Source organism: Rhinolophus sinicus, chromosome 16 (genome assembly GCF_057876585.1).
Source record: "Rhinolophus sinicus isolate RSI-liver-muscle chromosome 16, RSI-T2T, whole genome shotgun sequence".
NCBI classification, from domain to species: Eukaryota; Metazoa; Chordata; class Mammalia; order Chiroptera; family Rhinolophidae; genus Rhinolophus; species Rhinolophus sinicus.
This window is the reverse complement of record NC_142516.1, coordinates 185,469,139-185,481,286: the sequence shown is the minus strand read 5'-3', so window position 1 is coordinate 185,481,286 and position 12,148 is coordinate 185,469,139. Positions and strand designations below refer to the sequence as shown.

Sequence of the window (12,148 nt, the reverse complement as noted above, 5' to 3'; positions counted from 1 at the left end):
AGGGCCTTAGTTAAGGGAAGGAGAAAACCACAGTTATAAAGCAAATTTGTGAGTGTAGAGCACATAGCAGTTAGAAAGTTGAAAGTTTAAAAGATGAATCAGTCAAGTAAAGAGAGTCATTCCAGCTGCCAAATTAATCAAGACACAGAAAGAAGAATTGAGGTATAATGTCCAGAGACAGCACGGTTTGTGTTAGGGAAGAAGAGTCTTGTGTGCTGCAGTCTACAAGAGTGTAATGCTGGGAGAGCTGAGGACTAGGGGCCTGGAGACGTAGGCAGGGCCATGCAGAGAGTGGCATCCTGAGTGGGCTGTCCGGGACACTACAGGATGGGCAGCATTCCTGACCCCTGGGCACTAGATGCCAGTAACATCGCCCAGACATTGAAGTGCACCCCCATGGCAGGAACTGGTGGGGCTGCTGAAATCTGTGTGGCACATGGGAGAACTGGGACCTCGTTCTGTGCAAACTGAAGGTCCTGCAAAATGTTAAACAGGGAAGGGCCAAGGTCAGATGTGTACTTAGCTGTATTACACTGGTGACCACGCAGAGGCTCGATGAAAGGAACAGTGAGGCAGAGAAGCCTCTAAGATGCTTCCCTGTTAGTCAAGGTGAGGAGCGATGAAAACGTGAAGTAGGATGGTGGGTGAAAGGATGGGAATGAGAGTGCAGGTCAGAGAAGAGCTCAGAAGGTGAAACTGGCAGGGCTTGGTTACGGACTGGCCAACTGGAGACAGCAAAGCAAGTACAAGGAAGGATTGTAGTAAGAATCCTGGGGAAGGACTGTAGTTGAAAGAAAAGATAGATATAAATTTCAAAGACTTAGTGTTGCCAGGATTTGAGTAGGTAAATGGTAAGTTGTTGGAGAAACCCGATCTTCACTTTCTCCCAGCCTCCCCCCTTCTCTTTAGTGACCACATTTTAAAATGTCATGAAGACACTATGACACTTTTTGGCAAAAGGTCATTTTGCTCTTACCTACAAACCCTTAAATGTTTTTCTTTTTTTTTTTTTTTTTTGCTTGATGTTCCAAAGTCTAAATTTGCCAGTGTGGGCTCCTGAAGTCACATGGAATCTGTCATCTCTGTCCCGTTGTTGCAGGGCTCTGGAGGACGGAGTTTAGGAGCTAAGTAGTGGAGCTAAGTCATGTGTGGGGACAGTCCTGGACTTCTGTCCAGATGCCCTGAGGCCTTGAGGGAGGGAAGGAGCACAGGAGAGTGACGGCCTCACTAGCTGGGTGCTTGGCTGCCAGAAAGGTCTTGATTTACGTTTCCGGGCTTCCTGACGCCCATGGTTTGATGCACCTGGCAGAACTGTGTGAGCTTGTTCTATTGATTTTGGCTCGATTCTTCAATCTAACAAGATCCTCCTGAATTTGAATACTGTCATCTAAAGCATTAGTAACGTCTCCCAGAGCTGCGTTTTTTGCGGATTGATGGATGCCTTATTCACGCAATCATCAGGGTTATTTATAGAAAATGTGGAGCAGGATTGGACCCAGGATGGTTCCTTATGAACTGCATTCAAGATTTGCTACCATTCTGACACCAAACTATTAATAATTTGTTGGTGTTCGATATATTTAACTGACTTTTTGCCTATGTTACCCTCTTCTCATTCAGTCTAATCCATATGCCTAGACTTCCTCTGAGAATGCTTTGCAGAACCATTTCTAATGCTTTAGGAAAATCAAAGACATACATTGCACTTTTGCAAAGTTAATGCACCTGCCATTTGCTTTGACTACAGTTAGTGTATAGGACACGACTACTGTGTGCTAGGCATCCACATGGGGCGTGTGAGCAGCAAGGTTTCGAGCTTTTGTAAGAAACAATTTTAATTTCGCTACATAATGCACTTTTCCTGAGAAAATTGTTTTTCTTGTACTTATTGAAATGTGGCTCTGCCACGGGCAAGTAGGAATTGAATAAATACTGAATAATTATGTCAATGAAAAAGGCTTCCTCCTTCCTTCCTTCCTTCCTTCCTTCCTTCCTTCCTTCCTTCCTTCCTTCCTTCCTTCCTTCCTTCCTTCCTTCCTTTTTGTTTGGTGGAGCATATTATTTAGTAGCTGCTCCAGAGAAGGTGTACTTGTATGTCCAGGTCCTTGCATGTCTGAAACTATCTTTATTCAGCCTTCATACTTAGCTCGCAATTTTCTGGTAAATATTCCAAATTAGACATAATTTTCGTTCAGAATTTTGAAGGCATTGCTCTTCTAACCTTGAGGATTGGCTCCTGAGAAATTCAAGGCCATCTGAATTTCTATTCTTATGTGAGGGCTTGTTCCTGCTTCCGCTGGAAATATTTTAATATCTTTTATTGTTTTTGGTATCCTGCAATTTCATAGTGATGTACCTTAGCGTAAGGGTCATTTTCATTCCTTTTCTGTCTGGAAACTCATCTCTCGTTCTAGATGATTTTCTTGTGTTATTTCTCTGATTTATTTCCTTTCATTTTCTCTCTATGGAATTCTTATTATTCAAGTCCTAGGCTTCCTGGATTTATCTTCTAGCTTTTTTTGTAAAAAATACTTTTCTCCTCTAATTTATCTCTGGCGCACTTCCCCCCCCCCCCCCCTTCTTCCTAGCATATTGAGTTAGAAACAAACAAAAACAAAAACCCCAGTCCTTCCCCTCCTGAGTGTCTCCGTCTCTCTTAAACTACTGCCACACTCATAATACTTCTGACACCAGCTATATGGGGGCTTTTCCCACACTAAGCAATTCTGTGACACCAGCTAGGTGACCTGCAGTTTAACTTAATCGTGACACTATCAGCCGCCTGGAGATAGTGTCAGACCCCGCAGGTGAAGGGCTCAGTTCCGTGAGACTGAGGCCACTGCAGATGGCAATCTCAAGTAGTAGGTCCCAGGTTACTCACAACTTCTGTCCAAGCTGGCGACAAATCAGAGGGTCCATGACCCCTCCTTGGGTTTGATTAATTTGCTATTGAGACTTACAGAAGTCAGGGTAACACTTAACTTACATTTACGAGTTTATTGAAGGCTGTGATGAACAGTCAGATGAAGAGGTACTAAGGCAAGCTGTGCGAGGGTCCCAATGGCAGGAGCTTCGGTCTCCGTGAAGTTGGAGTGCGACCACCCTCCCAGTGTATGGATATGTTCACCTACTTGGAAGTCCTCTGAACCCCTGAACGTTTGGGATTTTTATAGCGGCTTCCACACAAAGGCACGACCAATTAACTCCATCTCCAGCCCCACTCCCCTCTCTGGAGGATGGGGTGGGATGGGAATGAAAATTCCAAACTTCTAATCATGGTTGGGTCTTTCTGGTGACCAGACCCATTTGGAGCCACCCAGAGTCACCTCATTAGGACAAAAGATGCTCCTCGTACTCTTATCACTTATTAAATTAATACGAAGATTTTAGGAGCTCGCTGCCAGAAACTGGGAATATTTACATATAGAGATATATAGATATAGATTGTTATATATCTATAGATAGAGAGAGCCAAAAAAATGTATACACATTCTAAGAAAGGAGAAAAGTATTAACACAAATTTTAACTCTCGATATATACTGATAGAAAAAGATGAATACAAGTCACGTCTGACTTCTGCAATTACAAGAGGTGCTCAGAGTGGTTCCCATCAGCATCCAGACACTTCTGATTATGGTGAACTACTGCTTGAGTAACGTTGACCAAAGTGTCCACTTGTATACATTTTTTGGTACCCTCTGTATAACAATTTAATACTAATATTATATTACGATTTAATGATAAAACATGATGTGAATACAATGACATGGAAATTTCTGGGGTTTAAACTAAGAAAAATATGATGAAAAGTTTTTTCTCCCCTATTTTGACCAGGAACTTCTGTCCGCAGCTGGATAAGCACACAGTAGGATTTGCAAGTAACTTTGCCGTCTTCATCGTTAAGGTGCCATGTGACTTCCCAGTTTCTCTGGCCTTTTCAGTGACACTTTATCCGTCCAACTTTTTTTTTTTTTTCTGAGTCAAAATCTAGGACCCATGTTCTGATGAAAGAATAAGAGGTTACATTTAAAAGGAAGGTACACAAATAGAATTTAGGTTCCTCACTCAACTCATCGTACCTGATTTAACTAAATATTTTATTCCTTCTTTCAATCTCTTGAATAGAAGATGTGCACCCTTGCTCCCTCCCCCCATCCCTTTTAGGTTTTATGGGGAATATATGTGATGAAGACCAGCCTTCTCTTAAAAGAAGGGGTCATTAGAGAACCACTTACCACAGTCCCATTGTGTGTAGGATATAAATAAGAGCAAGTCATAGGATGTGTATGCTTGTCTCATGGAGCAGGGTTTGGATATATGAGGGTTTTCCGAACACATCTGGACACATCTGGAGCTTCACTATTCTGATTAGTAGTGCTATAGATGATACAGTCCCTTTCTGGCAAACGCTTCTTATTGTTGGATAGTGACAGAAATGGAGGGATGAATTAACAGTGCTTGAGAACAATTATAGTAAGAGAAAAGGGGGGGCCCAGCCCACATCAGCTTTATGGATTCTTAGTCCAAAGAACTAGGCCTGAAATAGGCTGCTGCTGCTGGTTGTGTTATGAGAAAAATGGAATTTCCTCACATTAGCTTAACAGGCTGGCCTCTCTGCCTTGCAGAGACCGGGCTACAAATCAATGTGTGAGAGGGAAAGTGCATGACAAATGAACAGACAGAATACTTGAAATCTCCTAAATTCTAGAATATATGGTCACTCTGCTAGCGTGTGGGACCCTAATGCGGCGGCTCAGTTGGACTAAAGACGTGCCCCTGTGTGCGCCAGCTCTCCTAAGACCCCCCCTGAGGTCCTAATTCCACCAGAAATGACGATTCCTATGCCTCTACACAGGCCTTGTTTTCCCACTCAGAAATAGAAATAAGCGATAGGGACAGGTTAAGGATGCAACGACGTGAAAGAAATACATCTCTAAGGTCATGTGGTATCAGTCCCCTGTGGACAGGCTGTTTAATAGTAAACCATTAGTGAGCAGTAGACACGTCAGTGCTTCTAAAGTCAACGTCACTGACCATTGCTTGTCTCTGATAGACTGACCAGCTCGTTGGAGTCTTGAAATATATATAATGTTCCTCTATTTGAAATCCTTCTCACTAGAAAGAGTACACAATGGGGACTCTCTCTGAGGGGATATTTTTAAAGCTAAGTTAAATAAATATTTACATTATCCTTTAAAATGCACTTATATTAGCCTTCTTTTATATATATATCCCAAGGGACATCTTCCAGCACATGCAAAAATCACTCAATAGGCAAGTGTGTATGGAGAGCTTGCTGTATGCTCAGCATAGAGGTTGGTTTATTAAAACCAGACCCATGGTTGGAAGACTAGTAGTACATTGTGGTGATGCTTTTTCCTATGATTTTTTCCCCCCTATGCATTTACAGGCTAGAAGCCAGACTTATAAGGATTCTCTAAAGGAAGAGGAAAATCGAAAATTGCAAAAGATGAAGGAAGAACAACATCAGAAGGTATTTACAAGACCGTCTCTATTAGTCATTGCTAATTATTTACTTGTAGTACTAGATAATTTTGAAGGGTTTCTAAACAAATATTTACATACCTGAAAAAAACAACACAAGCATTAAAAATAAAAGGTGAACTGTGGGTATGTTTTCAGAGTATGGTGATGGTGATGGCTAATTCGGGTCAAAACCCTCACGGTACTTCACCTTAGATGGGCTGCATTATGTCTGCTCTCATGGGTGCCAGAAGTTCATGGAGACGTTAGCACACTTGTGAACTTCTCATCTACAAAACACGACTGATGTCAGTGCCATTTTTTAAACCAATGTTGTATAATATTACAAATAGTGTCCAGAAATTACGATAATGCATAACAAAGTGGTATGTGCATAACACATTCATGAAACAACTGGCTTAGTCACCTAAAAGTACCCATATAGTAAAATGTAAAGATATTCTACACATGTATTCAAATATATGAGTCATTCCCAAAGTTTTGAGTGATAGAAATCAGTGCAATGAATGCAGAGCCTCCTAAGAAAAGTGCTTAAAGGGGTAGTTCTCACTAGAATATAAAATTTCTGTCATAGGAACTGAAAACAGTCGGTGTTTTGCCTTGATGGACACAGCTGCCTTTCATGCATAGGCTCAGGTAGGGCCTCAAGTGCCTGAGAATGAGAATCATGAGGAATACCAGCAGTTAGCTCTAAGGTATCACTTCATCCCAAATCCTTTAAAAAAGCAAAATAAATTATGCAACTACTTGGAGACCATTATCGTCCCCATAATTCGTATTTCCCAACTTTTCTTCTTGCCATATTGGTTGTTGATATATCCTGTCACTTCCTCTAGCATATCTCTCAAATCTTATTTCTTAAGCAATTAACTTGAATTCTAGCTCCCATGTTGATTTCCTTGATTGGGCTTAATTTGTTTTTACCCTTACAGCTTTGCTGTCCAAGGTAATTCATTATAGCAATTGTGTGTGAACATTACATTATGAAATGGACTATATGTATTAATGGCTTTTGCTATAATTTGACCCTTTTGAGTGCTACCCACCTTCCAACAGTGGTCAATCCCATACTTGTTCAAAGCTTCACCTAGCATATAGTATAAATGAGTGTCACTAAACTGTTTTGCCCATAGTAGGTAGTCAATAAATTGTGGAAACAATAATGTCAATTGTAAATTTAGTTATTAAGCTACTGCATAAGCCATGAAGAAACCATAAAACGTTTCTATCCCTTGGTGTTTTTATTTTTTTTAAAAAAGCAAATATCTTTTTATTTTGACAAAGGCTTTCATATTGAAACCCATAATGAAATAAGCGATGTTACGGTAATATTCTAGTAATTAGCAAGTAGAAGCTAAATCTGGTATATACTTTTATTTTCAGTAATGTCTGTCAAATAACATGGAAGTGTTGATTTGTTTCTGTGATTTTTTTAAAAGATTTTTATTAAAATATAGCCAACATACAATATTATAGCATTTCAAGTGTACATCATAGTTATTCAACATTTATATACCTAAAGAAGTGATCACCATGATATTATCTTGATAAAAATAGCATACTGTCACGATAAGAAATCTGGCAAGTAAAGAAAATATTTAAAAAAGAGAAAAATGTCACTCCTAATTCCACTGAAGCAGACTTTTTATTTTGTTTGTCAGAAATGTAACATTTTATTAGTCTCAAAAACAAGATCCTCTTTATTGTTTCATTGTCTTAAAAATCACTATTGTATCATATTTCTTTGGTTCTACTTCTTCCTTTTTTCTTTTTTTTTATTAGTTTCAGGTGTACAAAACAACATAACGATTAGACAGTTAACACCCCTGACAAAGTGATAAGCTCAACAGTCTGGTACCCATCTGACACTGTCTATAACTGTTACAATATGTTTTTGTGACTTTTTCACTTAATACCGAGTCCTGAGGTACATAGACACTGAGGAGAAAGTTGTGAAGTCAGTATCGATAGGATTGCTTTTAAAGTAACTTCTAGTGAATTTTAAATAGCGTTTTGTAAAGTTTGATGTGTATATTTGGAACGTAAAAACCATTAAAAGTAGGACATTTCACAAAGCAGATGCTCAACAGATGAGAAAATCAGATCTGAGATTTAATTTTCAGGTTGAGCAGTTGTTTTAAACAGTGAAAATTAAGCTTTTTTATTTCTTAATCTTGCTTTTCTTCTGGAGTTAGACAAATATTGATACATACATATTTTCTGGTGATTGATTAAACATATTTTTTATTTTACTTACTTAAATTATTTCCCTTTACTTACTATAGCTTTAAGGAAAATGAATAATGTTAGTGTATAGAGAATTCCATCATTAGGGATTTCAATGGGATACATAAAGGTTTTTATTAGGTTTTTGTTCAGTCTGTTAGAAAATGTCCACTGAAGGCATTCCCTGATTGGTAGAATCTGTCATTCCTTATCATGTCAATGGTTTAGCATAAGAAAACAAGAAGAATCATGCCTATGACAAGAAGATACAGAAAACAACACATATCTGTCATTGTGTCTATTCATGCAGATATTTATTGAATACCTGCTATGGAGTAACTTACAAATAGATCACCTAGGTTAAGTTGAGGTGGCAGCACATTTATTTTGCTCTCTCTGTTTCTGACATTCACGTTCTTCCATTACTGTGATCTCTGGGGGCAGTAGGTTCTTCCTTAAGTTTACATTTGATGCAGTTCTCTCTTCTAGAAATTTATTTATAATTCTCTTCCCGCCATACCTCTAATATATTCTTGCTGCTGCTTGTATTTTGTCAACATGTATATTCTCTCTTGCCATTCGAAAATAAACACACCAACTAACCCCTTCCTTGATTCTTCTGTCCTCAGAGATATCAACTTTTCTGCTTCCACCAAATTAATAAAGACAAAAGTAATCTTACTGTAACCATATCTTTATTACCCACTTCCTCCTTAATTCCTTATATTGTGGTTTATATTCACAAATGCTCTTACTGAAACTGCTCTCTAAAGGTAAAATCCCCCTGAACATTCAACTCAGTGATCTTTTTGGAATCCCTATTTCCCTGTACTTCTGTAATACTATTTAACACCACTTTAAAGTTTTCCTTTTCTGGATTGTTCTAGCTAAATTATCTCAGAATAATATATTTCAGTATTCATTTATTCACTTATTCTATTAACATTCATTCTATCGACAAACATATTGAGCTCCTAATATATGCCAAGCCTTCTGTGAGAACCTTGGGCTTCAGTTAAGAACAGAATAGATAAGGTTCCTGCCCTCTTGAAGTTTATTTTGATGGAGGAGATACTATTTAAAGGAAATGAAGAAATAAAATATTGCACATTTTATTTTATAGCAATTAATCACTTTGTAGGAATGCTGCAAAAGTAATAAATTGTGTGTTGTGATAACTTTAGACTGGTGTATAAAATATTGTTGATTGCCTACCTCTCTCCTAAAACCCTAAGTTTTTCTTCAGGTTTCCATCCTACTTAGCATGGCCTGTGTTTCAGAGAAGGCTGACATCACCCTGGTCCCAGGGATTTAATCCGAAATGGTCTAACTGTTCATGGGAATTCCTTTGTCCTTGACTGTGATTGGTTCAGCCATGGATATGGGAAGTAGTTCCAACCAATGAGACTTGTGGGAATCAGTACAGATTTTTATCAATATGAAATATACTGCTCTTCCCATTTAAAGATTTTTCAGCTTGATTCATTTTTTGTGTGATTCTAATATTTCCTCTGCTTGCTATTTTGTTAGAATTTATATGGCAATTACTTTTTCCATCGCTTAATTTTAACCTCTCTGCGTCACTTGGCTTAAATTAGATTTCTAATGACAAAAATGACTGATTTTTCGTTTATCCCATTTCACAATCCCTTTTAATAGGTAAATTTTATATAGTCTCATTTATTGTGATTACCAGTGTATTTGCACATATTCTTGCTACATAGTTTACTCTAATTATGTTTTCTGCTCTTTATTTTCTTGACTCCTTGAATTTTTTCTGTTCCATTTAATTTATTTTGCTCTTCTCTCTCTTCTCTCCTCCCTTCGAAAATGTTTTTATCCTATATGACCTTTGCTTGACCCATTAGATCTCAAAATATATGTCTCACTCAAGATGGGAAGAAAGTTAAGGGAAATTTCTATTTTCCTTTTACAGTTTTTCCTCTATACTGTCTCTGCTCTCCATTTCTGGGATAGCTATCAAATAGATTTTCAAAATTCTAGTATCTGTTTTCTGTATCTCTTCATTGTTTTTTCTTGTACTTCTTGTCTCTTTGGCCTTTTTTATTGCACTCTGGGAGAAACCTGTAGGTAGATCATCCTGCTTACTAAATGGTTTCATAAGTTTTCATTCTGCTTATTAGGCACATTTATTGAATTTGTTTATTTCCCAAGATTGCTGATTTACTTTTTCATAGCAATGTTCTGCTTCATAAGTGCAGTATTCTTACTTATTTCTTCATTGATGGCAATTATACAAACGTTATCATTTTCTGTGTACTATTTTTAACAGTACTTTTTCCTTTCCATTGTAAATTTTATCTCCGGTGGTTTTCTCTCAAGTGCTTGGTGGTTCCTGGTTATCTTGTCACATTTCTTTGATGTGCTGCTAAGTAAACTAAGCAAGAGCTTATCTTCTGGGTGTGGTAGAAAAACCTCCTGTTCTCCTACAGTCAGTAGGTACCCAGATGTCGTCCTGTTTCTTTGAGCCCAGACACCCCTCCACAATTCTGTTTACCCTGTACTGCAAGTGTGGAGAAGCAAGAGCCCGATGCTTTTAGTGCGCTTCTCCAGCTGATTATCTTAATGACAACATCAGTATTCCCTCTTAGGCAGAGCTCCTTCGGAAGCACTGCTAACTCAGCTCCAGTTTATCCCACACATTTGTTTCTTTGTATAATTTATCCTGTCTCCTTTCTACCTGTCAGGAATTTTTAAAAAACATTCTGATTGGCTGATTGCACTTACTGATTTCACATGCTTATTGATTTTATATAGTCGTTTGGAAAGTAAAAACAAACCAAAAAACAAATACTGAAATTATTGGGTGACAGAGGAAATTATTACAGAATACTGATGGTGGCAAGAGCACTTCATGGAGTATGCCTGCAAAGCTGGACTCTGAGACCTTGTGCTCTGTGAGATCATAACTGTAAATCCAATGAGTAGTAACAAAAGAAAGGAATTAAGTATCCAATCCCGGAATTGAGAGGCACTAGAAGCATAGATTTAGAAAAGATTATTTATATTACTATAGATAATACTGTGCTAATAAATTGAATATGTGGATTAAGTGAATGATTTTATAGAAAAATGTAAAACTCCAAAATAACTCAAAGAATTAAAATACATAAAAATGAATGAAAATGCAAGTGATTTCTAAAGTTTTCTGAGAATTATTTCCCCCTAATAAGCTAAACTTGGATTAGTGTACAGGTAAGTTCATTGGAATTTATGAGAAACAGATTTGTTTCCCATGCTTTAAAAATTGTTTAATAGGAAAAAGATGAAATAATTTGGAATTAATATTAACTGTCATCCCCTTGGTATCACAGCCTAGTAAAGGTAACACACACACACACACACAAACTTATAGAGATTAACATCTGAAAGGCAATTCTAGTTATGGAGTTTTTCTCTTAAATAATTTTCTCTTAAATAATCACAGCAAAAGTTTATTCTAGGAACGCAAAGATTACTAGCTATATATTATGACTTTTTATATTGTATAACTACAATAGGATAGGTCATGAGAGAAAAAGCATTTGACCACCTCTTTAGTAGTAAACAAACAAACAAACAAACAAGCAAACAAAGTACTGATAAATTTTAACCTCTACTGTCAATTAAAAAAAAAAAACTATACTGAACTAGAAATAAAATTTTTTTCTTAGCATACGTTTCGTCTTCCAAACCAATAATCAACATCATACTCAGTAGTGAACTACTGGAACACCAATATGAGGATATCTGCAACCCCTACCACCAACCAGTATTGTTCTGGAAACTCTAACCTAGTGCCTCTCAAACTTATTTGATGAAAAACTTTTCAGTTAAAAACAAACAAACAAAAACGTCTTAATATAACATGGAACAAATGTTTGGGAATTGTTTTACCCAATGTGATAAGACAAAAATTAAAAAGGAGCTTTTCTTTTCTTTTCTTTTTTTATTTTTTAAGATTTTATTGGGGAAGGGGAACAGGACTTTATTGGGGAACTGTGTGTACTTCCAGGCCTTTTTTCCAAGTCAACTTGTCCTTTCAGTCTTAGTTGTGGAGGGTGCAGCTCAGCTCCAGGTCCAGTTGCTATATTTTCTAGTTGCAGGGGGCGCAGCCCACCATCCCTTACAGGAGTCGAACCAGCAACCTTGTGGTTGAGAGCGCACTGCCCATGTGGGAATCGAACTAGCAGCCTTTGGAGTTAGGAGCATGGAGCTCTAACCGCCTGAGCCACCAGGCCAGCCCAAAAAGGAGTTTTTCTAATGATTAGGAATAAGTAAAGTTATTTATGGATGAGAGCAATTTGCCTGTACAACCCAAGAGAATCAACTGAAAAATGATAACAACAAATGGAGTTAAATGAAAGTTGGTTATAAAACATATATACAAGAATCAACAATTTTCTCACATAGCAA

General features: G+C 37.7%; 1 protein-coding gene across 3 annotated transcripts in view; it reads left to right on the top strand.

Annotated features, from left to right (window-relative positions):
* EPSTI1 (epithelial stromal interaction 1) overlaps window positions 1-12,148 on the top strand; it is a 73,245-nt gene that overhangs the window by 43,965 nt on the left and 17,132 nt on the right. For all 3 annotated transcript variants that reach the window (XR_016019240.1, XM_088793013.1, XM_019749815.3), the window contains exon 8: window positions 5,412-5,495. Coding sequence is in view for 2 of the 3 variants with exons in the window: in XM_088793013.1 (XP_088649139.1) it covers window positions 5,412-5,495 (84 nt within the window). In the remaining variant the exon portion in view is untranslated. The remainder of the gene's footprint in view (window positions 1-5,411; window positions 5,496-12,148) is intronic.